The 26,714-nt window shown below is 45.2% G+C and overlaps 1 protein-coding gene across 3 annotated transcripts in view; it reads right to left on the bottom strand.

Moving 5' to 3' along the window:
* Window positions 1-500: 500 nt before the first annotated feature.
* ankrd44 (ankyrin repeat domain 44) overlaps window positions 501-26,714 on the bottom strand; it is a 39,080-nt gene continuing 12,866 nt past the window's right edge. Inside the window, exons 3-28 of one of the 3 annotated variants that reach the window (XM_072397514.1) lie at window positions 26,185-26,263; window positions 24,282-24,352; window positions 22,167-22,367; window positions 21,725-21,812; window positions 20,222-20,364; window positions 19,898-20,110; window positions 18,561-18,639; window positions 18,380-18,494; window positions 18,204-18,286; window positions 14,021-14,129; window positions 13,860-13,928; window positions 13,626-13,766; window positions 12,873-12,938; window positions 12,329-12,440; window positions 11,891-11,962; window positions 11,562-11,763; window positions 10,217-10,304; window positions 10,014-10,131; window positions 9,713-9,935; window positions 8,355-8,442; window positions 8,195-8,278; window positions 7,979-8,124; window positions 7,800-7,882; window positions 7,448-7,530; window positions 6,680-6,771; window positions 501-5,241 (exon numbers count right to left, since the gene is read on the bottom strand). In XM_072397514.1, the coding sequence (XP_072253615.1) occupies window positions 4,982-5,241; window positions 6,680-6,771; window positions 7,448-7,530; window positions 7,800-7,882; window positions 7,979-8,124; window positions 8,195-8,278; window positions 8,355-8,442; window positions 9,713-9,935; window positions 10,014-10,131; window positions 10,217-10,304; window positions 11,562-11,763; window positions 11,891-11,962; window positions 12,329-12,440; window positions 12,873-12,938; window positions 13,626-13,766; window positions 13,860-13,928; window positions 14,021-14,129; window positions 18,204-18,286; window positions 18,380-18,494; window positions 18,561-18,639; window positions 19,898-20,110; window positions 20,222-20,364; window positions 21,725-21,812; window positions 22,167-22,367; window positions 24,282-24,352; window positions 26,185-26,263 (3,108 nt within the window). In that variant the 3' untranslated portion in view covers window positions 501-4,981. The remainder of the gene's footprint in view (window positions 5,242-6,679; window positions 6,772-7,447; window positions 7,531-7,799; window positions 7,883-7,978; window positions 8,125-8,194; window positions 8,279-8,354; window positions 8,443-9,712; window positions 9,936-10,013; window positions 10,132-10,216; window positions 10,305-11,561; window positions 11,764-11,890; window positions 11,963-12,328; window positions 12,441-12,872; window positions 12,939-13,625; window positions 13,767-13,859; window positions 13,929-14,020; window positions 14,130-18,203; window positions 18,287-18,379; window positions 18,495-18,560; window positions 18,640-19,897; window positions 20,111-20,221; window positions 20,365-21,724; window positions 21,813-22,166; window positions 22,368-24,281; window positions 24,353-26,184; window positions 26,264-26,714) is intronic. The other 2 variants (XM_072397515.1, XM_072397516.1) reach the window with 2 other exon arrangements.

Raw genomic sequence — 26,714 nt, 5'->3', positions numbered from 1 at the left:
CACCATCACTGAGAACCAGGTCCAGAGATGCTGAAACTGCTCCAGCTGAGGCAGAGACTCATCCCGACCCGGAGGTTCAGAACAGGGGCCTCAGATCTGGAAGAACTGACTTTCATCCCGGCTGCTTCACACTCAGCTGTGAACTGAAGGTCACGGCTTGAAGAAGCCAACATCATCTGCAAAAAGCAGAGATGTAACCCTGAGGTTCCCTTGGTGATGAAGCCCTGGAGGAGTCCAACTCGACTGTAAACCTGAGAATCTGTCCACAGTTCCCACTTTGGTTATAAACTTTTTTCCTTTTTCTCCTAAAACAGAACAGAGGAGTCCAACATCTATGGAGACATCAAACATTTAAACCTTATAACTTACTTTTCTTGGTCGGTTGGCGGCGATAAATGGATTCAGCTCTCATATCATGAGCACAGAGGATTATTTCAGCTGTGGAGAATAAAGTTAAAGCAGCTTTTTTTTTTATTTTTAATTCTTTTTTATTGTACAGCTTCTATAAAACAAATGGCCCTCTGCATGTCGTACTGCATCAGGAACTGGTATGAAAATCATCACATGAAGATGGCGATTGTCAGGGCTGCTGAAGCTCATTTTCTTGTAGAAGAAGAATAAAAAATAATAATACTGGCAGACAGTCGCCGAGGCACAACAACACTGTGCTTTGTTGACTGTTGGCTGATCAGACAGTTTGACTCCAATCTCTAATATAAATCAGATGGAAAAGCTACATGTGAAGCTTTACATCAATGTTCTGAACAAAGCATTTGTTTTCATATCAGTACCTAAGCTAACACACTCACATACAAACACACAGCTTAAACAAGGCTGGAGATATTCTTTTCTTTAATTATCATCAACTTGTTGACTGATTTGTGCTTTAATTTGGGGCGACAGCACTTGAGGAAGTTCAACATGTGGCTGCTTCTGGAGAACAGTTGACGGTTAATTAGGTAAAAGGAAAATCTCCAACCTAGTAGCAGAGAAGACTCAAAACTTCTCTCCAACACATTAACATCTCATGTCAGGCTCAACATATTAAAGGAAAAGTTCACACTATTGCAAAATAATTTGGGATTTCTGATGGTACGAGTCAAAGCTGGCAGTTTTCGTATTGTTTGTGGCTTAAATCTACTCAGATTTTTATCAGTTGGAAATGTTAAAGTGTTTTTGGAGTCACCAGAAAAGCACTTTTGGTGCTCCGCAATTTAAGTTTGACTGATCTGACTGGAGCTACAAAAGAAAAGAAGCCCAGTTTGTAGCGAAGGATTACTTTAATAATCTTTTTATGAGATATTTTACATATATTCTCCTTTTAAACAATTAATAAAACAGCAGAAAAGGTTAAAAAGCCCAAATTGCTTTTGTCTTCAGTTCAAGCAGCAGGGTGCTAAACGAAAGGCAGTAATCCTTCAGTTTTTAGTCTAATTCATCAAAAATGTGGACAAACCTGCAAATCTGGTTCTTTTTAGGTGAACTGATCCTTTTAAATTCAAAACATCAGAATCTTCTTGTACAGAAAATGTCATAAAAGAAACCAAATGAATCAACATCAAGGCACTAGACACGTTTGAGACGATGGCACATCGCTGGTAGGTAGACAAACGGAGGGGAGAAGGGGGAGGACGTCGGCCAAGGCCCTGCGTTACTTTACAATTAAGTGCTGGCAGTATTTGTACCATCATGTCAGAGATAATAAATAGCACAAAGAACTGAGCTAAAAGAGCTTTTCATCACAAGATAAATTTGGTCTTTTTGGAAAATCTGGGGTCCTGGAAAAGTGAACAATACAGTAAAACTCTTATTTGCTATCCTGGATTGCAAAATACGTGAGTTCGTACAGGAAAGATATGGAGTGGAAACAGTGCAGGAGGCCATTTAAGGCCTTAAGATAAAATGCATAAATCTCAGACATTAACTCGTCTTTCACTCACATCTGCCCAAACTGATGTGATCAACGGGTACATGCCAGTTCATCCCGTTACCTGGATATTCGTCCAGTTAGTTTGAGTATTTGTGCTAAAAGGGAAAAGCAGAATCAAGTCGGACCAGAAGTCATTTCCATAATCTGCTGTCAAGTCTTCTTGTTTTATTGTGATTGGACATGAAAAGAGGTTCATTTTTGTTCACTAAGCTTCGTTAGCGAAATTCAAGACTAGCATTAGCTTTTTTTGGGTTAGCATAGCAGCTAATGTTTTCTTTTTCAAGCTAGCGGTTTCACCAAATTATAACTTGGATCCTTTTTTATGTGCTTCTTTTATTAATGTTGGTATTGTACAATGTTGGTGATAATGTATGTGAACCATTATCTAAAGCTAAAACAGAAGCAACTAACTTCTTGGCTACTATTGTCTTCTTTTAGCTCATGCTACTGCCAATATTATTTAAGCTAACATAGATGCTAACAGTGGTTTGGGTAAAGGCAGTGGTTAAAAGTATAAGTGTTTAGGCTAATGTAGCAGCTAATGTCATCTTTTTTTACTGAACAGATAGACAAGCCTGGCCTTGTTCAAGTTAACTTTCACTGTTTAACATAGTGGCAACTGTTGATTTGCTTAGGCTAATACAACAGCTAATGGTTTCTCTTTTGGGCTGAGGCAATGGCTAAAATGATCTTGTTAGGCTATTGTTGGACCTAACATGGCAGCCAATAAATAGCATGTTGTCAAAGCTTGTTAAATCTTACACAGCGATTAACGATGCCATGTTCAGGCTAACGCAGCCAAATGTTGTTATACAGGCAGAAGCAGTTGTCAAGGCTAATGTGACAGACCAAATCCTTTGTAAATTAATTCTAGGCATCAAATAGTCCTAATTCGACATTTTATGACATTAAATTCTACAAATGTTGCTGTTAAGGACCCGTCTTTGACTTTAAGAAGCTCCTATTTCTTGTGTTCTGTCAGAATTTCTGAGTTCCAAGTTGGAAAAACGACTGTAATGTCCCCCAAAGTTGGAGGAAAATCTTCAGCCCTGATCTCATGAACCATATGGCTACCCAAGACATAAAAAAGGCTAGTAGCTGTAGTCATGTCTAACTAGCCCTGAACCCAACAATGTACAACCTCTTTTCATGAGCATTACGGTGATTTTATGCAGCAAAATGCACTTCTATCCTTTTTTACTGTTGACAGCTAACCTTGTCACTTACTAACCAGCTCAAAGTTTGGACAAAGGCTCACAGAAATGTAGCGTAACATTAACTCATTTAAGCTAACGTAGCATCTGGGAGATTAACGTGTTGGGAGAATTGAGATGTACCCGTTGTGTCGTGGCCTCTTCTCTGGTCAATTTCTGAACTACTAAACATCTCATTGAGGCTGTACGATTCACATTCCCACCACAGTTCCTCAGACCCCTCCAAACTTGTGCTTTAGCTGTTATAGCAACTAAAATTGTACCTGTTCGTGAGACCCTTCGAAACTTAATTATTTACGTGTGAAAATCAAATATTTGGTACAACAACGAGCTAAAATCATAAAAAGTTAAAAATTACACTCAGCTTTCTTAATAGTCTACTTTGTACTTTACAAACAGTTAAAAATGGCTTTTTCTTGTCTTTTTTTCTTTTTTTTTGTAAAGAAAACTCGCGTCTCAGCGGCGCTGTGCGGACATTAAGTACCGAGGTCGGTTTGGATTTAAGCACCCGTGAGTAGAAGGAACGAACTGTGGTGTAAATAAACAAAAGCATGCAGGTCAGAGCCGTAATCGGTCCGGATCAAACTTTCCTTCTTTGTGGGAAGAGTTGATCAGCTGCAATCACCGGTCCGGGGAAGTGCTGGAGGCCCCGTGAGGACGTGGAGCCCAAAGGGTTCGATATTTTACGGATCAAAAACATCAAAATACAGATATATATACTGCGGCAATCTGTTCTCTCAGTGTATTAACAGCGACCGTGTTCAGATAATCCATGCTTACAGCTTTATTATTGGATTCATAACCAGGATTCAGTCTAATCATAAATTACGAACAGGTCGTCTAAAAACTGAGAAAACGGATTTCCACGAAGTTTCATCTCATTTTAGCAGCTGGCACATGACAGGCTTCATGTAAATTAAATAACTGCAGATATTACCAAGAAGTCATCAAGTGTTATTTCATCATTAATTTGGATTGTCTGTGATATCGTTGTTTCTTTACACGAACACCAAAGATTTTAATGTGATTTTCTAGCTGCAATAATTAACCGATTTACCTCGTTTGTCCTCCGGCTGCATTTTTAGCCTAATTTATCGCTGCAATTTAAATAAAAAATGTTTTATTGCTTCTCGTTATTTTAAATAGTTTGACTAGTTGGACATTTTGCTGTTTTCAGACCATTTTTGCTGCCAGAACTGTGCTGTGATTCATCAGCTTTCTGAAATCTGAACATTTTGGTAAAATTTTGGTGTAATTTTGGTCATTTAAAAATTCGTAAAAGTGCCTTTTTAAACGCATAAACTGGGATGCTTTTTTAAAAACCTTCTTTGTCCATCTGAATTGGCTGTTTTCATCCATGATAAACGAGAGTGAACTGAATATTTTGAGTTTTCGATAATTTTTGGTTGCTGTTTTTGTGTTAAACAACATGAATAAAATATATTAAAAGCTTCCGATGAACTGATGGTTAAATGTTCAGCTTTTTGTTTTGACCCACTCTGAACAGATTAAACTGGCTGAGAAATACCATTTTTCCTGAGAAGTTTCAGGGCTGACTTCATATCAGTGCTCAGGCGTTGGAAGACATTTTTAAAATGCACCACAGATTTAATGGATTCATGGAAATTACGATGAAATAACATTTTCTGAGTTTTTACTGCATAAACGCTGTGATTTCTTATCATAAACTAGCCTAGTTATTTAAAAGTGAACCCTTTGGAGCTCCATAACTGCAAACATGCCCCCTGCCACCTGCTTCCTCGGGGGGGAACTGTTGTGGTAAGAAGTTCAGGTGAACAGTTCGAGGTAAGAAGCTAGAGAGTCTGTTCGGAGAGGGTCAAAAGGTTTCCGAGTCCTCCGAGTCGTTCTCAGTTGTTCCTTCGCTGGAGGGTCCCGAGGGGTTCCTGGGGCTGCGAGGCCCCCGGGGGCCGGGGCCTGGGCCTTTACCCCCCTGGTGGGGCAGCTGCCTCAGCAGGGAGCCTGGGGAGGGAGCCCCGGAGCTGCAAGGGGAGCAGAAAGGCATCATGGTAGCCAGAATGAGAGCCAGACAGTCGGCTACCTCCCTGCTAGGAGCACAAGCCAGAGCAGGGGTGAGACCTGAGGCAGAGAGACAGAACAGAGGGGGGGGGGCAGCGAGACGTGGAGACAGCAGGGAGGGCAAAGCAGAAGACAAAGACGAGCAGCAATTCTGTTAATTTTCAGCCAGCTGACAGACTTCGAACTGAAAGGAGGGAAACACTGAGAACGGGACGACCACGAAAAGGAAAGGAAACACGAAACTGACGCATCAGCAACACACAGCCACCTTTTCCTGCTCAAAGTTGGTTTCCTGTGAGAGAAACTACTTCTTCTACTGAACTACAGACAGAAGCTACACCTGGTTTCATTCACTTCAAACCACCAACGAATAAATGTCTGATTCACGCTTTTTTAAAGATTTTTAAAGATGAAAACGCAGAAACTGTCAAGTCCAAACACAGGCTGATGTCAAATTTTGATTAAAAAATGCCACTTTGGCTCTAAACTGTGACCAGAATAAAGTCCTGTTGTGAATGAGAGGAGAAACAACTCATATTGTGTGTTTTTATGATTATTTAACATCACAAACAGCAAAGCTTCCACTAAATTTACTGCAAACTTTCAATAAATTTGATCTAAATCAACAAGAGGAATGTCTGCTGAAGCACATTTGATTGAGAGTTTTTCATGTCTGATAGCAGATAAATGTGTTAAATCAGCGATAAAAAGATTATTATGACTAAAAGTTCCTGTTGGAGCTCAAACTGTGAAAAAGAATTAAAACAACGTGAAAGTTTGATGTGTTATTATCTCGTGTTATTATATATTCATCCATCAGCATCGTGGAAATACGTAAGTGTGTGTTTTTAGATTTTTAAAGAAAAAAATCTGTTTTAAATTCAAGTTTTATGTTAATAAAACAGGCAAATCTACAGCCACCTATAAAGAGGTGCTGATTCTACTTGTTTCAGCCGTTTATTTGCAGCCGTGAAGAATAAATATTTATATTTTAATAAATTAGTAACGTGCTTTTTAACCAGTTGAGAAACGAGTTTGAAAATCAAATGTTTACCTCTTTTATAACCAAGTGTTCAGCGCTGAGCTTTTAAATGTTGAGATAAAACAACTTGTTAGATGTTTTGAGGAATTTATTAAGAACTTTATATGTTTGTGCATTCAGTGTGAAACTGATATTTAGCCCATCTGTGATGTCACAGCTTCACGACGACTGAATGATTCACCTATAAATGCTTATTATTCATCAACAGTTTTACCACAAAAGCAACTAAAATGTGCTGAAATGTTAAAGTTGGCGACGTTTTTAGTTCAATTTTGATCAATTCGTGACTGTAAGATGTTTTCAAAGCACCGTAATTGTGCTTAAATGACAGTTTTAAGTGTTTTTAAGTAGTTTAAAGACATTAACCAGCAACACACACGAGCAGTTCATGCTGCAACAAACAGGAACTTTCATGCAGACCAGCGATCACGGCGTGCAGCAGCGGGTTCGTCCTACCGTTCTCGTCCACCGTTTGGACGTTGGCTCCTCGGGACAGAAGCTCCTGGACCGCCTTCTTCAGGCCGCTACGAGCCGCCAGGTGGAGAGGACTGACGAAGACAGACAGTTTCAGGCTGATGCGGTTTCAGTGGATCCCAACCGCCCAAATAAATTATATCCTAGCAGTTATGAGGTCATTCTGCTGCAGAGACCCCAGCAGGAACATCGTTTTATATTAATTATCACACAGAACACCTAAATATCCTCTAAGGTTTTCCCACCAAGTGTTCCCAGGCCACAGAGCCTTACAAGTGCCCAGAAAACCTCAGACAAAAAGCACCTAAAAGGGTCTAAAACAGACGTTTAAACCACCGTAACGAGTTCCTTTTGACTGCGAATAACTGAGCTCAACATCCAGAAGAAGAATCTCATGTCAGCCTCTCGTGGTCGTGACCTCTTCCTTAAAGCCGTAACAATCATGTTCGAAAAAGCCCGATGAAACGGGTGCTAAAGTCTAAAACAAACCTCTCTTTAGTTCAGCATTATCAATACATCTATTGATCTGTTTATTGAGAGGCCTGTGGGAAACTGGCACAAGCAAAAAGACGACTTTATAATGAGAAGAGTGGCTTTCAAAGCAAAAAAAAGTCTCTATTTCTGATGGTTTGACATGAATAAAAGTTATTCTAAAATGTTATAAGAGCCCTGAGAATAAAACGAGAAAACAGAATAAAACGTTCCCTACAAGGATGATTCGTTTATTGAGCTTCGGTTTTAGATACTCACGTTTGCAGCGCTGCATTTGTGGCATTTATGAGCGAAGTGTCGGACAGTTTCTCCAGAATCAGCATCACACAGTCTTCTTTTCCCTAAAACAGGAACATCATCAGGAAAAATGTATGAAACTGAGTCCTGATCCGGCCTCATGTCTTCATACAGAAGAACAGGAAACAGCTGCAGTGATTTACTGAAACATGTTCAAACATGAACAGAAATACAGAATATGAGGCAGAACACAAAGGCAGGGCTGGATCAGGACTTCTGCACAGTGCAGTACTTTTAAAGAACGTTAGCTGCGGCCACAGAACTGCGGATAAAGCATGAAGACGGAGGGTGTCGCCCTCCGGTGGACACTCACATTACTGCAGGCCAGATGCAGGGCCGTGTTGCCGTCTTTGTCTGTCAGACTGAGGTTGGCGCTCGTGCTGCTCAACAACACCTCTGCAGCACAACACATACATTTAAATGCATGACATATAAGCTAAGAATACTGAAGCCTTCAGTAAACAAAGACAAATGGATGGAGGAGTTCAGTACCGAGAGCCGCGGCCCGTCCCTTTTCAGCCGCCATCATCAGTGCAGTGCGACCGGACTGGTCTACAGTGTCTACAGGTGCATCATGGGAAAGGAGCAGCTGGATGCAGTCGACGTGACCCGCAAATGCTGCAGCGTGAAGAGGAGTTCTGCAGAAAAGAGGAAGAAATGAGACCGGAGCCACAGAGCCGCCAGGTCCCACCTCCACACCAGCCTCACCTGTCCTTAGCGTCTTTGCAGCCGGTGATGTCTGATCCCATCGCCTCCAGGAGCAGCGACGCACACGGCTCGTGATCGTTCACCCTGACGGTTTAAGCACAACCTGAAGTTCAGCGACTGATTTGTGCTGCGGAACATGAAGGAAAGCAGAGAGACTTACACAGCGCAGTGCAGAGGGGTGAAAGGATTCCCATCAATACAGCGGCAGCCCTTCTGCTCCAGCAGGACCTCGACACACCCCTCATGACCTACAAACACACGTTAGATGTTCTTCACTGGTCAGGGTCGCTTTAAAGTTTGGGATTTTATAGGCAGGAGACATCAGGGAGTTTTAAGTATCAGGACATAATAAAACAAATAATCTGGTCTTCATCGGGTGTTAAAATGAGATAAAAACAACCTCAGCTTTAGCTGTGGGACAGATGGCCTCACATTTGACTCTAGAATACTTTGGTATCCAGAGGAGTTCATGGTGGACTCAATGACTGCAAGGTGCCCAGGTCCTGTGGCTGCAGAACCAGCCCAGATCATCAGCCCTCCACCACCGTGCTTGACAGCTGGTATGAGGTGTTTGTGCTGATATGCTGTGTTTGGTTTCCTCCAAACGTGCTGCTGTGCATTAGGACCAAACATCTCCACTTTGCTCTGGTCTGTCCAAAGGACATTGTTCCAGAAGTCTTGAGCTTTGTTCAGATGCAGCTTTGCAAACCTAAGCTGTGCTGCCATGTTCTTTTTAGAGAGAAGAGGCTTTCTCCTGCAGCCCTTCCAAACAAGCCATCCTTGTTCAGTCTTTTTCTAACTGTGCTGTCATGACCTTTAACCTTTAACATGCTAACTGAGGCCTGTAGAGTCTGAGATGTAGCTCTGGGCTTTTTCACCTTGGGGTGACCTTTAACCTTTAACATGCTAACTGAGGCCTGTAGAGTCTGAGATGTAGCTCTGGGCTTCTTCACCTTGGGGTGACCTTTAACCTTTAACATGCTAACTGAGGCCTGTAGAGTCTGAGATGTAGCTCTGGGCTTTTTCACCTTGGGGTGAACTTGCTGGGACGTCCACTCCTGGGAAGATTGACAGCTGTCCTGAATGTTTTCCACTTGTGAATAATCTTTCTCTCTGTAGAACGATGGACTCCAGATAGTCTGGAAATGGCCTTATAACCCTTCCCAGACTGATGGGCAGCAGCAGCTGCTTCTCTGAGATCATTGCTGGTGTCTTTCCTCCTTGGCATCATGTTAAAACACACCTGAAAACTGACAGAACTCCTGCTTTCATAGAGCTGCTCACACTGACTGATGATCAGTTAATCAGAGCATTGATCAGCAGCTCCTGGCTGCTTCTTACCCTCTTAGTTTCTGTGGAAACAGTGAGGGTTCACTTAGTTTCTCACACGCTGCTTCTGTGTTTTGCCTCAGTTTTTGTTCAGTAAATAATGACACTTGTATAAATATAATTCACATTTCTGCTTCATATTTCATGTTTTCTAGCTAAAAAGCAGCCTCGTGGCGTGCTGTTACCGACCGTAATAACAGGCCCAGTGCAGCGGCGTGTAGCCGCTCTGGTCTCTCAGCGGGGGCAGTGACGGCGGCTCAGAGCAGGCGATGCTCAGCAGCTCGCTCAGCCAGGAGGCGTGGCCTCGGGCCGCAGCCAGGTGGATGGCGGTGCGACCCTGCGAGTCGCCGAGCAGAACCGAGGCCTCCTGCTCCAGCAGACACTGGATACACTCCTCCTGACCACACAGCAGCTGCGGCACACGACACTCAGATCAGATCCGCCCGCTACGAGCTTCAGCTAACATTCGTACCTCGCTACAGGTCCTCACCCCGAGGTGCAGCGCAGTGAGGCCGTGGTTATCCGCCAGGTTAACGCCGGCCTCCCTCTCCAACAGCAGCGACACGGCGTCAACGTGCCCCCCCGCCACCGCCAGCATCAGAGGCGTCCTGCAGACCAGGACGAATTCAGGGCTTTAACAGAAAGAAGCGGATCTCTGGCAGCAAACAGCAAGTTTGGAGAAGCGTCACTCACTGTCCCAGAGAGTCGGCAGCATCTACGAGGTCCGCACCGTCCGATTCGTCCAGCAGGAGGCGCACACAGGTCGTGTGACCGTTCATCACTGCGGAGACACAGCAGAGTGTTGTTAACAGGCTGCAGAATGACACAAGACCACTGAGCAGTGCATTAAAAACACACGTCTACAAACTGGATAGTGTAGTGGTACGAATGCCACCTTCCATGTGGGAGACCTGGGTTCAAATCCCCTGAATGAAAGGTATTACCTCCAGTAGGGGTCCTTAGGCAAGACCCCCTTACCCTACCTGCCTACCTGTAAGTTGCTGCTAAATGCATAAACATGAACATAAATCATGAAATGAGATAAATGAGATCCTTCCCCAAGTGGAGGAGTTCAAGTATCTCGGGTCTTGTTCACAGTGAGGGACGAATGGATCGGTGCAGCGTCTGCAGTGTTGCTCTGCACCGACCCGTCGTTGTGAAGAAGGAGCTGAGCCAGAAGGCGAAGCTCTCTATTTACTGGTCAGTCTACGTTCCCATCCTCTCCTATGGTCCCGAGCTGTGGGTAGAGACCGAAAGAACGAGATCGCGAATACAAGCGGCCGAAATGGGTTTCCTCTGCAGGGTGTCTGGGCCTCCCTTAGAGATAGGGTGAGAAGCTCAGTCACCCGGGAGGGGCTCGGAGTAGAACCGCTGCTCCTCCGCATCGAGAGGAGTCAGATGAGGTGGCATCTGGTTAGGATGCCCCCTGGACGCCTCCCTGGGGAGGTGTTCTGGGCCCGTCCCACTGGGAGGAGACCCAGGACTATGGCCTGGGAACACCTCGGGGTCCCCCGGAAGAGCTGGAGGAAGTGGCCGGGGACAGGGAGGTCTGGGTTTCTCTGTTAAAGCTGCTGCCCCCGCGACCCCCGGATAAGCGGTAGATGATGGATGAATATAAATCACCCAAATTCGTTTCGGCCCTTTTCCACCGACTCGGCTTCCGTGAGGTTGCAGCGCCTGGAATCAGCTACACCCAGGCTTCTGCCTCAAAGCTTTAGGTTTTATTTCTTTTATCTTCCCTGTAAATGTCAGACTTGTGAACCCTAAAACTTCACAGATGACCACCAGCTGACAGGTCTTAATGGGCTGATTTTCAGTCCCAGATTCTGACAAAAGACACTGAAAAATATGTGAATGAGAGCAAGTGAAACTATGTTCATGTTTATGCATTTAGCAGACGCTTTTATCCAAAGCGACTTACAGGTAGGGTAAGGGGGTCTTGCCTAAGGACCCCTACTGGAGTCATGCAGGGGATTTGAACCCAGGTCTCCCACACAGAAGGTGGGAATCGTACCACTACACTATCCACTATCCCTACCTGCCAGGTGTCCAGGTGTGCGTCCGTGCTGCTCATCAGTGGAGTGTGGCGACGCCCCCTGGCTGAGGAGGGTGTGAACGCAGTCAGTGTGGCCCCGCAGGGCAGCCAGGGCCAGCGGGGTCCTCCCTGCCTCATCCCTCTGGTCCACCTCCCTCTCCCGCTGCAGCAGCACCTCCAGCGCCTGGGCGTGGCCGTGGTACGCCTGCAGAGCACATTAAAACCTGAAGGATCCACCTGGGATTTTCACCTGGAGCGCCTCCCCAGATCTGTGTCATCAGTGCTACCAAAAAAGAAACAGTTCATGCTGTTTTTGTGTGTTTGAGGCTCACGGCGAGATGCAGCGGGCTCCTGGCGTTCGGAGAGTCGGGATCTTCTTGGTGACTGTCGTCTCTGTCCAGCAGCTGCAGGTGAAAGCAAACCAGCTGCGTTATAGATGTGAAAACCCCTTCTTCCTGCTCCTGGGAGCACATATCAGGGTGTCTGGAGTCACCCGCAGGTGTAAAACGGTGACAATAAGACACCTGGAGATCTAAAATGTGGCGTGCAGGCAGAAAAGTGAGGTTTGACTGTGTTTGTGGGGACATTCGGGCCCAGATTGAGGATCCAGAAATGCTTTCAGGGTTAGTTCCTCATCATCATCTCTCACTAAGAGGACAGTTAGCATGAAAGACAGTAAATAGTCCTTTTTTTGGTTAAATTAGAAGTATTTGGACATTTTAGCAACGTATCTGTTGTTAAAGGTGGAGTTTGTGTGTGGGCGAACCGACCAGCTCCAGGCAGTGTCTGTGTCCGAAGGCGGCGGCGTAGTGGACGGGGCTGTAGCCCTGGTTGTCCTTCAGCGAGGCCGTCGCTCCGCTCTGAAGCAGGAACTCCAAACACCTGCAACACAAACAGCGCTTCAAACACCACCGAACTCCAGATGTTCTACGCCTGAAGCCACAAGCTGTCAAAGAAGCTCCAGAAGCAGCAGAAAGGCTTCTGCACATGGGGAGAAGAAGCTTTAACGGTGTATTTTTCTGATTTTTACCTTTAGTTTGACACAAATTCAACACATCTGTTAGATCTGAACACCTCCTGACTTCTCTCAGGACATTTTGTGCCATCCAGCTTTTTATTTTCAGGAATGGATCGGATCAAAGAGACGTTTCGGGGATCCGTTGCTAAGCAACTTTTTCTTTAATTGGCTCTGCATGAATTGGACTAATTTGGAGTTGAATCGGCTTGACTTGGACTGTATCTTTGCTTTATAAAGTCTGAGCAGTGTGTGCAGAGCATGTTCTGTGGAATTATGGGTCAGTTTTGTGGACTCACAGCGCCGCCTCCTTCTCTCTTTCGGCTTGAACTCCTTCGCTTTCCGGCTCCAGAGCAACACGACGTCTGTGGGGGGGAAAGGGAGAGCAGATAAAGAAGGGAGCCAGTTTAACTGTTGGAAACGAATGAATCTCCAGGCTACGCCAGCATCAGGGGGGGGGGTGGCTAACACCTGGGGCTCAGCTGAGGAGGAAGCTGCTCCTGACAGTTTGGAGCTAATAAAATGAGGCTTCTGCCTCAAAGCTTTAGGTTTAATTTCTTTTATCTTCCCCGTAAATGTCAGACTTCCCTTCTAAGCTAAAACTTCACAGATGACCACCAGCTGACAGGTCTTAATGGGCTGATTTTCAGTCCCAGTTTCTGACAAAAGACACTGAAAAATATGTGAATGAGAGCAGCTTTAGAGGGAATGTATTGATATAAACTTGTACTTTACTGCTTTTACTGAAGGATGAAACTGGGACCAGCTGAGTGTTTCACCTGCACTTAAACTTTGCTTAGACTGACATGTTGAAATGCATTTTAAAAGTCAGGGACAACAGCGCACGTGTTGCATGAAACAGGACTTTAAATACCACCTTAAGACAGCCTGGATTGAGTTTAATGACCGCCTTAAACCAAACGATGAGCTCACAGAAGCCTGATTTCATCCGGACTCCAGAAGCTGTTTACAGCTTTAAAATAGCTTTATTTAGCTCGTATTCGGCCAGCGGCCAGCTGAAGGCCCAGAACACGGATCTGATTACTCCTCACCTCCTGTCCAGGTCTGACGCGGCGGCGTAGTGCAGCGCAGAGCGCCCCCACTGGTCCGTGGCGTTGATTGCAGTCCCACAAGCCACCAGAGTCTCCAAACACTGATGGTGGCGGCTGGCGGCCGCATAATGGAGCGGCGTCCTGGGAGAAAACGGGAGTCAGACGGACAAATAGAGCTCTGAGGAAGTGTTTTAGGGACTTAAAGTGGACGTATGGTACGAGATAAAGTCTCACCTGCCATGGTTGTCTCTCCTGTTGTGTTCCCCTCCACTGCTCAGGAGCAGTTTGACACATTCCACATTACTGAGCAGAGACCACAACAGTTACTTTTTACAGCCTGCACAAATAAACGAAGACAAAGGCTAAAACAGGAGCCAAGAAGAAGACGTGCTCACCCTCCGGCGGCGGCGGCGTGCAGGCAGGTCCTCCCCAGGCTGTCCGGGGTGTCTATCTGGAAGCCTGCGGACAGGACCGAGTCGTTACACATTATGCTAAACCTCCGACCTGACGGGGGAGACAGCATCAGCCACCACAGCGACAGAGAGGAGGAGGACACGGAGAGAAAGACAGGTGTTAGTGCAACAGGTGCAGGAAACCGGGAGCAGGTGATCAAACATGCAGAAAACACACGGACGGGTAAGAGCTGCGTGTTACAGACACAGACTGCTGATAGAAGGTCACAGAGACACTGAAACAAGCAGCAGGCAGCTTCATCCATTCACTATTAACATAAAATCTATCAATATGAGACTTATTATGACGGATTTAATATGCTAAGTTATATTCAGGATGTGCCCTGACAGCAGTTTTACAGATGTGTCTTTAAACAACAACAACTGTAATACCGTAAGAGACCACTGGGGACATAATCAATTCAATTTATTTATAAAATCACAACAAATTTCATCTAAAACTACTTCAAATATACAGTCAAGCCAATAAGAACCCAATTTATTTTAATACAATACAATCAAATGAAACGAATTCCCGATTGGTCCGTTTCACACAGAGCCAATTAAAAAAAAACAACAGATTACATGTAAACTTCACTTCGATTCTTCAGAAAAAAGGTACCGAGGCTGAGAGCTGGCAACATATCGGCTCATTTAAAGGCCCAGACTGCAGGGTGTGGAGACATCTAGTGGCTAGAATATCAAACTGCAACCAACTGCATACAAATAGAAATAAAAATTCCTCCGAACTGTTGCAGGAATATGATGGAATATGATAAACAATTCGATATAACATTCAATATATAGTATGTGAACTTTTTAAAGCAACACTACAGAAGTTTCTGAACCCTGAAACGATGTGTTTCTGACGCGCTTTAAAATATGCCGACTTTGTTCTGAATGTTCTTTGAACTGAAACTCCTGGAGCTGAGATACCGCAGTTCACCACTTTGGTTTCCAGATCTGCACCACAACGCTTTGCTTTCAGGTCACCTGACATTTTCTCTTCCTGTGCACGGCTGTGCATGTGCAGGGCTCACACCGACCGTGGTGTTACACCCCACAACTGCAGGGGGCGCCAAAGAGCAAAAAACAATCATTGGTGTTACTTTAAAGGAATTATTCTGCTGTAGAAATGTTAACAACTTGGATCCTCGGTTCCTTTTCTGGTGGAAAAGCAGCAACGATTTCAGGAGCTTAGAGAAAAAAACCTTTTTAAAAGGCACCAAATAACAGCTGGAACAGTTCATTTCAGACGAGAACAATACAAATACATGAGTGCAGCTGGAAGATTGTGCTCCACATGTTCTGCAGAACTTATCCAAGCCAGTTGGAACCTTAACGTTCCTCTAAATGTGGCTCTTCATCCATTTTTCTGGTATCTAACGACGAAAATTCATTCTTTTCACAGAGATATTTATTCTTTTCACAGACAGACTACGTCCGATGTCCTAAACTTTCAGTATTTCCAGCTTGTAAATGTGTTGGATGCCATTGACATTCACTCGAGTGCCGTATAGGAGGCAGTTATTTTGTTTTCGGACGTGTTTATGGAAGTAAAACACTGGATTCAAACACAAGGTGTTAAATTATTCAAACTGAAGCTGAGCAGAGAATGCATCTCCTCAGATTTCACAGTTATGAAAGCTCCACACTTAACTCTGAGTGCAGCGAACACAACCCTCCTGACCAGCTGCTGCTCTGCAGCTGCATGTCTAAATGACCTCTTTGTTGCTGACTTCAGCAGCCCATCAGAGCCACATGAGGAGTTCATCAAGCCTGCAAACAAGTGCTCGTTAAATCATCAAACTATCTGCAGCTGAAGCCAGAATACTTCTGCTTTTCTTCCCGTATTAAAAACCTCTTAAGAGTGCAACCAAAGATACAGAATAAGAATGTTTCTGGGCCAAAATCAACAAGGAAATCCAGTCAGATGCCATAAGAGGAGATTTGACCAGGATGAACTGTTGTCCAGAGGCAGAGTGAGTAATCACGCTCAGTGAGGCCTTGTTTTCTGTGGAACATTGTGACTCGCATTTGGCTTCTGCTGAATAAGTGTGTTTGTGCATGAATTTATCACCAGAGGCCAGAAAAACAACTGGACTAAAACCTCAGTGAAAGTTACACTAACAGATGAGTTAAAGCCAACAGACACTGGATAACACAGCGAGGGCAGAGAGCGGGAAACGCTGACTCCATGTTCTCAGAACACAAGCCACAGCTGGGACAAACGGGAATGACAACGTTTCAATTCGATTTACTCCAAACGGAGATGGCAACAGTCATGGTTCTGCTTTGTTTTTAGCTGACTTGTATATCCCAAATATATCCTAAAGCCTTAAGGCCCAGATGCTGAGATAAGGGAAATAAATCTAAACAGTCACAGTAACAACATCCTTATCTGTCTGGTTGATATTGGACCTATTTTCTGAATAAATGAACATCTTCCATCATCTTTTCCTTGATGGAAAACATCCTGAGGTTAAGGGAAAAATGCACTACTCTGAAACTACAAACGTTCATTAAATATTCTACCATCTAATGCGTTTCTATTCTATATATGAGAGATAATGTGTATTACTTTAGGTTTTGATGTAAAAACAACCTCAAATGTAACTAAAGTAAGTGAACCCTGATCCAACAGCTTGTAGCTTTATTATTAATATTACTTTAATATTACTTTATTGTCAAGGTTTGTCATATTTTGTTGCTAATACACACTCCTGTCCTCATATTTATCCACATGAATCACAGTTAGCTTAAAAATAATTGAGCGTCGTTTCGGGAGCTCGGCCTCGGGGAACGGTGGGACAGAGCGATCTTCTCCTGATAGATGATGGTCCGGCGTCTCCTTTAGCTAAAAGAGATCTTAAAGGAAGTACAGCTCTTATTTTAGCTGCTGCTCGGATATTTCCAGGTCATTTCACTCAGTTAGGAATGTTCCTTTGACCCCATGAACGTGTCATCTGCCTTAAAGGAGCTCCTGTCTCTTTAAGGCCCACCCCCCCTTAAAAGCCCACTTCCAGCTGATTGGTTGATATCCAGAAGCCTGCAGAGGGGCAGCACCCAGTGCTTGAGCTGTGCTGCCTGTATGGGGAAGGTTTTACACTAATATTGCTCCTTTTAACCACACTTTTGGGTCTAAAAAGCACTTTTACAATGTTTTTCTCATTCACTCGAACACGTTCTTCGCTGCCTGGATTAAACAAGGAAACAGGAAAGAGACTTCAATGGAAAAGCTATCCAACTCGCACTGATGCAGCTTCTTATTCCTGAGGGAACCACATGGAGGAAACATCCTGTGGTCATATTAAAGATGCTACCTCAAACAAAACACTGAAACGCTGAGTAGATTGAATAATTGCACCTGTGTGCGGGGACCATAAGGCGTTGTGTGCGATTTCTGCGCTGATAAATTAGTGGGTGATCGATTTGCCTGGCATCGATTGATTTAGTCTCAGCACCACGGTGGTGGACAGCTCCCACTAAGAGCTTCTTAAGAAGCTGCTTTGGCAGGATCTTAAGAAGGCAGTTAAGAACGCGTCTGGGAAACACTCCTATCTTAGCGCTCCTTCTTAGCCGAACCCTTCTTAAGAGCCTTCTTAAGTCCTTAAGAACGATCGAATCTGGGAAATGCAGTCAATGTAAGTAGAGCCTTAAACTTGCAGTCACTTGCAGCCAAGAGGGGCTGAGAAGGCATTCAACGGGGTCGACTGGACCTTCTTAGAAAAGACTCTCAGCAAAATGGGCTTCAATGATATCTTTGTGAGGTGGATCAAAACGTTTTATAAAAACCCAAAGTCCAGAATTAGAGTAAATGGGCACTGCTCGGAAGTCCCGCTGGGATGTGGCACACAGAAGAAGTCAGTGGTGCTCTAAGTTGTTAAAAACACTGTTTCTGGTGGACGTTTCCTGTGAATTTGTATTAAAACATTCATTCTAAACTCATTCTAAACTCATTCTAAACTCATGTACATGAGGAATCAGGACTGTTGTTGTTCTGCAGTGAAGAGCTTGATGTTATGATCCGTAAAAACCTGAGTTTAGACCCCTTATTTTACCTTTTAAAGCAGCCTTTTGTTGTATTTTAAAGACATCCAATTCCACATCTTATTACTGGACTTACCTGAGGACAGCAGCTTCTTGCAGCAGTCAGAGTGAGCGTTCAACGCCGCCAGGTGCAGAGGAAACATGCCGTGGACTCCTCGCCTTCAGAGGCAGAAACACAGAGAAAGCAGCCCCCCCTTTAATAAATGCCACGTCACTGAAATAACTGCAGCTTCAGCAGGTGAGCAGGGACACCTTGTGCAGTCGGCGCCACTTGTGATGAGCGTGTTGATGAGGAGTTCGTGGCCGTAGCGAGCAGCGACGTGGAGCGGCGTGTTGCCGTCTTTGTCCACGCTGTCGATCTCCCCCCCTGAAATCACATGAGTTCATGAAGACGACGCACAGCTTTGCGAGGGCCCGTCACGGTCAGACTCACCGTTCTGGATGAGCGTCTGCGAGCGGGTGAAGCGTCCGTGAACCGCCGTCATGTGAAGAGGACTCTTCCCGTCGCGACTCTGATGGCGGCAGCAGGAAAAAAGAGAGAATTGGTTTTAGGAGACAGTTCTGAAACCTTCTCTGAACTTTCAGACAAACGTCCAGAAATGGTTCTTTAGAGAAAAACTGTTTGTTTCTCTTCTTTATTCGCTGAAAATTTACTGAAATGTCATTTTGTGAGATTATTTTATCAGAATGTAGCAGAAAAGTGGTAAATATTCATTTAACAGAACATCATAATGATTGTATTAAACTCAAAGGAATGTACTTTCAGACTCTTTCTTTTGGTTTTGAGGTATTTGTGCTCTGGACACTCTGCTGGAGGGACTTCTGCTGGTGACTGACTTGTTTACATCTGTTACGATGCGTAACCACAGCAACAGGAAAGCTGTTAACCTGTCAGAGCAAAGTTACCAAAGCAACGCCTGGATTAAGACCCTTTCATGCCCCTGCATGAAAAGGTCCTCAGGCAAGACCCCCGTTCCCTACCAGCCCAGGTCGCTATAAACAGAAAATCCCCACAGATGGGCCAGAGCCCGGCGGAGCGGCTGCTGGTCCACCAACCCAAAAGGTCACGTGTCCCTCCTCTACTCTTTGACCTCCACCGGCGGCCTGCAGAGACACTTCTGGGTCTGCAGCAGCTCAGTCATTCTGGACCTCTATGTTCCTCTCAGGAACCTCGTCTGGTTCTGAGTACAGATTAGTTCTCGTTGGTGGTTCAGAGAACACCTCCCCTCGAGTCCTTTTGTGTTTCGAATGTGAATAAAAGTGTCAATACTTCTCAGTATCTGCTGGATGTTTCTGTTTCTGTATTTATCAGATGCTTTTATCCAAAGAAACTTACAAATGAAGATATAACAGCTTTATAAAAAGCTAACAATAAGCTACATAGAAGGAACCCAGGAGTCCGACTCTGTCAGAGGGGACAGAGTAGAGATAGGGTGCAGGCATAGAAGGAAGTGCAGAAAGATAAAGTGCAGAGATAGAGGGGGTAGGGAAGTACAAGGTAAGTGCTGGGATAGGAGATGCTCTCTGAAGAGCTGGGTTTTCAGGAGCTTCTTGAAGATAGACAGGGACGCCCCTGTTCTGGTAGCGCTCGGTAGGTCATTCCACCATCGTGGGACGCCACATGAACAGAGTTTGGATTGTCTTAGGCGTGGTGTAGGAGCTGCTAGACGACAATCCTGGGACCAACGGAGGGACCCAGTTGGGACAGAAGCCTTTGCAAGAGCATCCAAGTAGATGAGGAGCATCTTATGAACGCCGTTTACAGCCTACCTGCACGTTGACTTCAGCCCCGTTGTTGACCAGGAACTCCAGACAGAGCGCTCCGTGCGTGGAGGCGGCGGCGAAGTGCAGCGGGGTGAAGCCTTTGTTGTTGGATTGGCTGACGTTGGCGCCGTAATCGATCAGTTCGCAGACGACGGCGTCTTGACCGTTAAAGCAGGCAATGTGGAGCGCCGTGTTCCCGAAAGCGTTGGCCTCGTCTATCTGTTGTCAAACGAGACGTGTGGTTATGACAGGGTGACAGTAATAAACAGGTACATCATATTCAAACATCTGTAGCGTCCGGTGGAGGGTGATCATGTGACGTTTCCTGACCTCCACCGCCAGGTTGAGCAGGTGTTTGACCACCGGGATCTGTCCGCTGGAGGCCGCCGCGTGCAGCGGCGTGTATCCCCGTTTGTCCTTACAGCTGATCTCTGCACCCTGGCTGACCAGCAGACGCACTACATCCAAGTGACCTGCAGGGGGCGCAGCAGCACATAACCTGAGTCTCACCTGACACATTGTGTAACACAGCCATGACTCACAAATCTGGAGAATAATTGAAATATATTGAAAAGAAAGTTGTGGATATATTACTGAACAAAAACTGAGACAAAACACAGAAGCAGTGTGTGAAAAACTAAGTGAACCCTCACTGCTTCCACAGGAACTAAGAGGGTAAGAAGCAGCCAGCTGCTGCTGATCAATGCTCTGATTAACTGATCAATGCTCTTATTAACTGATCATCAGTCAGTGTGAGCAGCTCTATAAAAGCAGGAGTTCTGTCAGTTTAACATGATGCCAAGGAGGAAAGACACCAGCAATGATCTCAGAGAAGCAGCTGTTGCTGCCCATCAGTCTGGGAAGGGTTATAAGGCCATTTCCAGACTATCTGGAGTCCATCATTCTACAGAGAGAAAGATTATTCACAAGTGGAAAACATTCAGGACAGCTGTCAATCTTCCCAGGAGTGGACATCCCAGCAAGTTCACCCCAAGGTGAAGAAGCCCAGAGCTACATCTCAGACTCTACAGGCCTCAGTTAGCATGTTAAAGGTTAAAGGTCACCCCAAGGTGAAAAAGCCCAGAGCTACATCTCAGACTCTACAGGCCTCAGTTAGCATGCTAAAGGTTAAAGGTCATACATCTCAGACTCTACAGGCCTCAGTTAGCATGTTAAAGGTTAAAGGTCACCCCAAGGTGGAAAAGCCCAGAGCTACATCTCAGACTCTACAGGCCTCAGTTAGCATGTTAAAGGTTAAAGGTCATGACAGCACAGTTAGAAAAAGACTGAACAAGGATGGCTTGTTTGGAAGGGCTGCAGGAGAAAGCCTCTTCTCTCTAAAAAGAACATGGCAGCACAGCTTAGGTTTGCAAAGCTGCATCTGAACAAAGCACAAGACTTCTGGAACAATGTCCTTTGGACAGACCAGAGCAAAGTGGAGATGTTTGGTCCTAATGCACAGCAGCACGTTTGGAGGAAACCAAACACAGCATATCAGCACAAACACCTCATACCAGCTGTCAAGCACGGTGGTGGAGGGCTGCTGGATCAGGGGTTCACTTAGTTTAGTTACACGGTGTCATGTGTTTTTGTTCATTTGAGGTTGTTTTTACATCATTTTAACACCTGATGAGGAAAAACCTCAGAACTTACGTTCAGTGAAACTTTCTGGGTTTAAATCCTTTATTTGTCCACATTTCACTTTTTAATCGAGATTCATGTTTCATTTCTGGATCTTACTCTAAAGATTTCAGCTCCCCGTTTGCTCTGATCTCATAAATAAAGAGCCGCAGCTTCGTTGAATCAGCTGTAAAAGTAAAGCCTGCTCCTCACCCATGAAAGCGGCCCAGTGCAGCGCCCGGCCGTCCTTCTTATCAAAGGCGTTGATGTTTGCTCCTTTACTGAGCAGGAGGTTCACCATCTGACAGAAAGAGAAGAGGAGGACTTAGTGGGAGCGATGGGAGGTATCCAACATATCTGCAGTGAGTAGGAGGGTCTTTATTCATCTCTCGGCTCAGCTGTTGCATAAACGCCGCGGAGGACCCGTCCTTCAGCTCGGCTCCAAAAACCTGCCGCCTCTTGCTGCTAATTTTAGATCTGGAACATTTGTGAATGATTCTGAGATGAGGAGAGCTTAAAAATGTGCAGCCCACTTAATAACCTCAGTGACACAGCTGCGCCCGCCCACCTGCTCCCTCCAACCACGCCGTTCAGCCAGAATAGCACAAAGGGCGGTGACATCACAGCCTGTGAGCAAACACGTGTGATGGAGTACCTCGGTGTGGCCGTTCAGGGCGGCGTGGTGCAGGGCGGTGCGGCCGCCGCGGTCCGACACGTTCACGCTGCTCAGCAGCGGGATGATGGCCTCGGCGCACCGCAGAGCGTTGTTGGCCGCGGCCACGTGCAGCGGCGTCTGCCAGTTCTTGTCCCGTGCGTTCACGTCCGCTGAATGGCGAATCAAAGCTCGCACGGCCGACTGTGGACGAGAGTCAGAAACAGAGTTTATATCAGAGAAAACATCCGTAAACCAGCAACCAGGAAACAGGATGTCAACAACCAGTGGCGTTCCCCGACATTTATCTGATGCTTGTTCATTTCAAACTGCATTAATTTAAACTTAATGTTGCTGTTTATCTAAAAGAAAAGAAAAGAAAAGAGAAAATACTGTAACGTGTTTCCACAGTAAAAGCCAGTTAGCTTAGCACGATAGCACAACGTCAATGCTACAGCATTTCAGCTAGCAGAGAACAGAGGGAAGCTAGCGGAGAACAGAAGGAAGCTAGCAGAGAACAGAAGGAAGCTAGCAGAGAACAGAAGGAAGCTAACAGAGAACAGAAGGAAGCTAACAGAGAACAGAAGGAAGCTAGCAGAGAACAGAAGGAAGCTAACAGAGAACAGAAGGAAGCTAGCAGAGAACAGAAGGAAGCTAACAGAGAACAGAGGGAAGCTAGCGGAGAACAGAAGGAAGCTAGCAGAGAACAGAAGGAAGCTAGCAGAGAACAGAAGGAAGCTAACAGAGAACAGAAGGAAGCTAGCAGAGAACAGAAGGAAGCTAACAGAGAACAGAGGGAAGCTAGCAGAGAACAGAAGGAATCTAGCAGAGAACAGAAGGAAGCTAGCAGAGAACAGAAGGAAGCTAACAGAGAACAGAAGGAAGCTAACAGAGAACAGAAGGAAGCTAGCAGAGAACAGAAGGAAGCTAGCAGAGAACAGAAGGAAGCTAACAGAGAACAGAGGGAAGCTAGCAGAGAACAGAGGGAAGCTAGCAGAGAACAGAAGGAAGCTAGCAGAGAACAGAGGGAAGCTAGCAGAGAACAGAAGGAAGCTAGCAGAGAACAGAGGGAAGCTAGCAGAGAACAGAAGGAAGCTAGCAGAGAACAGAGGGAAGCTAGCAGAGAACAGAGGGAAGCTAGCAGAGAACAGAAGGAAGCTAGCAGAGAACAGAAGGAAGCTAGCAGAGAACAGAAGGAAACTGAGGCTTGGGCTGGGAGGTAAAGACTCTTTTTTTGTCTTTTGAATATTTATCATTGCAGGAGTATTTTTCATCTAATTAATCAACAGAATACTCGATTACCTAAATAATTGCTTGCTGCAGCCTTCATGAAAACTGGTTTTTGCTGTCGGACAAATGAAAACGTGCTGAAATTGTCATCCAAACTAAATCCCTATCAATAAATTATATGATGGTTCTTGCAGCTCGTTGAGGTTTTATCGTGAGATTTTTCAGTAAAAACACTGAATTTGGGGAATCTTTTACACTGATTTTGATGCTTGGGGGGGTTTCTGCTGGCACTTCTGGGATCTTTAAACATCTGCTGTGAGCAGGAAGAGAGGAAAGATTTCCCAGAATCAAGACGAGCTGTCGAGGAAAAGAAGGCAGAAGCAAAGCAGCGAAGAAGGAGGAGGAAGTTCAAAGCATTTCTACTCTAAATTGTCTGCTTGAAGCCCCGATGAGGACATATCTCAACATATCTAATGTCTACCCGGCTGAATTCAAACTGCAGCAACAATACAGTAAAATAAAGAAGTATCAAGAGGATTTATTCCATGTTCAGAAGTTCCACGTTAAGAGACGTTGGAGAGTTTTAACGGAAAGATGACGAGTCTTTTGTGCTGCTTCATCTCGGTCACGCCTTCAAAGCTCAGCGAGCAGCTATTCAAACCATGCTGAATTACCAGTTTGGGTACTGGGAGCGATGCAGCTGGTTTCTGCCTCTGACCCAGATTCATGAAGCATGAGAAACATGTAAGGAAGCTGGTTGATGGTGAAAGACCTGCCAGGTGAACAGCAGCAGATCCAGTTTATACACCTGTGTGTGTGTGTGTGTGTGTGTGTGTGTGTGTGTGTGTGTGTGTGTGTGTGTGTGTGTGTGTGTGTGTGTGTGGTCACCTCGCCCCGAGACGCCACGGCACGATGCAGAGGGGTGACCCACATGTTGTCTTTGGCGTTGACCCGGGCCCCTGCGGCGTGAACATGGCGTTAAACATGATGTCAGACGCACACACTTCACCTTTCAGCTCAGACATGTCAGCTGAGACATTGAGACGTAAAGTAATACAAAGAAAGCTCGGAAAGAATTTAATCTGAAGTTTGTTCATTGATTTTAACCTTGATTTAAAGGACACGAGTCCAAAGAAAATGATTTTCAGCATATTTAGGAAACCAAAAGCAGCAACACTCAGTGAAAGCTGCTCCAGACTCATGTTTCCATCCTTCAGCTTCCTTTAATGACTCTTTTTAACGCTTTGAACTGAGTTTTTCACAGGAACCTGAGTCCATTCCTGCTGAATCCCAGCTTCCAGCTGCTCAGCAGTCCCTGGTTTCTGTTGTCTGGTTCTCCTCTTCATGATGCTCCAACATCTGCAGCAGGAGACAGATGTGGACTGCAGGCAGGCAGCCGAGCTCACACACTGTGTGTGTCTGAAGCTGCTGGAAGTCCTGCAGAATGAGGTCTGGCATCGTCCTGCTGAAATAACCACGGAAGTCACCTTGATGGCAGCATCTGTCTCTCCAGAACTCCAACATCCAGCTGTGCATCAGTGGTACCTTCACCCAGATGAAGCCCTCCATGCCATGGACTCTGATGCAGCCCCAGACCATCACAGACGCTGGCTTTAAACCTTCCTCTGAGAACAGCTGGATGCTCTTTCTCAGCAGTTTTCCCCAGAAGCAGCTGAAACGTGGACTCATCTGCCCACAGAACACGTGTCCACTGTCTTTCTGTCCCTCTGAGATGAGCTGGAGTCCAGAGAACTGGGCCGTGGTTCTGCTCAGAGCTGATATATGGCTTCCTCCTGGTGTGATGCAGCTTCAGCTCACATTTCTGGATGCAGCCGTGGACTGTGTTGAGTGGAAATGCTTCTCCCAGCTCCTCCTGAGCCCATGTGGCTGTATGGATCATGGTGGCCTGACGGTTTCTCCTGCAGTGCTGCCTGAGGGCTCCGAGCTCATCCAACAGGGCTTTCTGTCCTTGGCCTTTCCACACTGAGACTTCCCCAGACTCCCTGAATCTGTTCCCAATATTCTGCTCTGTAGATGCTGAAAGACCAAAGCTCTTTACAGTCTGACTCTGAGGAATATTTCCTGAACTTATTGATGATTCTCTGATGGAGTTTGGCACAAAGCGGTGAGCCACGACCCATCCTTGTTGGAGAGACTGAACCTTTGGTGGAAGCTGCTTTTATACCCAATCCTGACACCCTCACCTGTCAGCAGGTAACCTGCTGGTTGGAGAAGCTCCAGAAGCTGTTTCTGTAGATTCTATAAACTTTCTGTCTTTCTTTGGCTCCAGAACAACTTTCACTGATTGTTGCTGCTTCAGATTAAACTTTTGGTTCTGTTTTCTGAATAAAATGAAGATATTAAGTCACTGAAAATCATTTCTTTGTACTTGTGTCTGTTAAATAAAAATTCAAACAAATGACAGATTTAAGACTTTGTTGCATTTTAGAAAACTTAGATTTCAGCATTGAAACAGGTTTCAATGAGCAAAGCATCGTAATTTTCATGAATTTCTCAAACACAAATCCAATTATTAAATTATTACATCCATGTTTGGAAATAAGTGCCTATGTTGCAGCAAAAGAAGCTGAAAAGTTAGACTTTTCAAGAAAAAACAGTCCATCATCTGTCATCTTTTCACCTTTTCAACATTCTCAAACCTTCCATTTGTACAATTTAACTTCACAACATGCAGATTTTTCTGTAAAACACACGAGATTCATCAGAAACTGACTCAGACGGAGCATCTATTTCTGCTTTCCATTTCTAAACTGTACAGAAGCAGCCATACCAGAGAGGATGAGGAGTTCGGTGATGTCGGCATCGCCCAGGAAGGCTGCGGCGTGCAGCGGCGTGCGCTTCTCTGCATCCTGAGGAAACACGGGGACACGTCATGAGACCCTGAAAAGGCCCCGACTCCACAGCTGAAGACAGTTTCCAGCTCCCCAAGTTTTTAAAGACAGAGAGGAAATCTCAAAAATCTGGATCACAACAACAGCGTTTTTTCCAAAAATCTGTTGACTCACTCGGGCCTAAATGGATCTCAGCTGCCTGGTTTTCAGCCAGAACCAAGAAACCTGATCACGTTGGTTTGTGGAGGCTCCCAGAATGTCTTCAAGCACACTTCAAGGCTACTTTTTAATGATTTCTGATGAAATTTAATGGCTCCATCTGACCCAAAACCAACTAAAACCGACTGTGTTTACGGCTCAGGCCCGAGGTTCTGGAACAACTTGCTCCAGTAAATCCACTCTGACGCCTTAAAGACACTTTTCCTGATTTCACCTTAGTTTGAATCATATATCAACTGTGTTTTATCAC

The sequence above is a fragment of the Leuresthes tenuis genome, unplaced genomic scaffold (assembly GCF_036924035.1).
Source record: "Leuresthes tenuis unplaced genomic scaffold, fLeuTen1.0.hap1 SCAF_12, whole genome shotgun sequence".
Lineage (NCBI taxonomy): Eukaryota > Metazoa > Chordata > Actinopteri > Atheriniformes > Atherinopsidae > Leuresthes > Leuresthes tenuis.
This window is presented reverse-complemented; position numbering and strand designations above follow the sequence as displayed.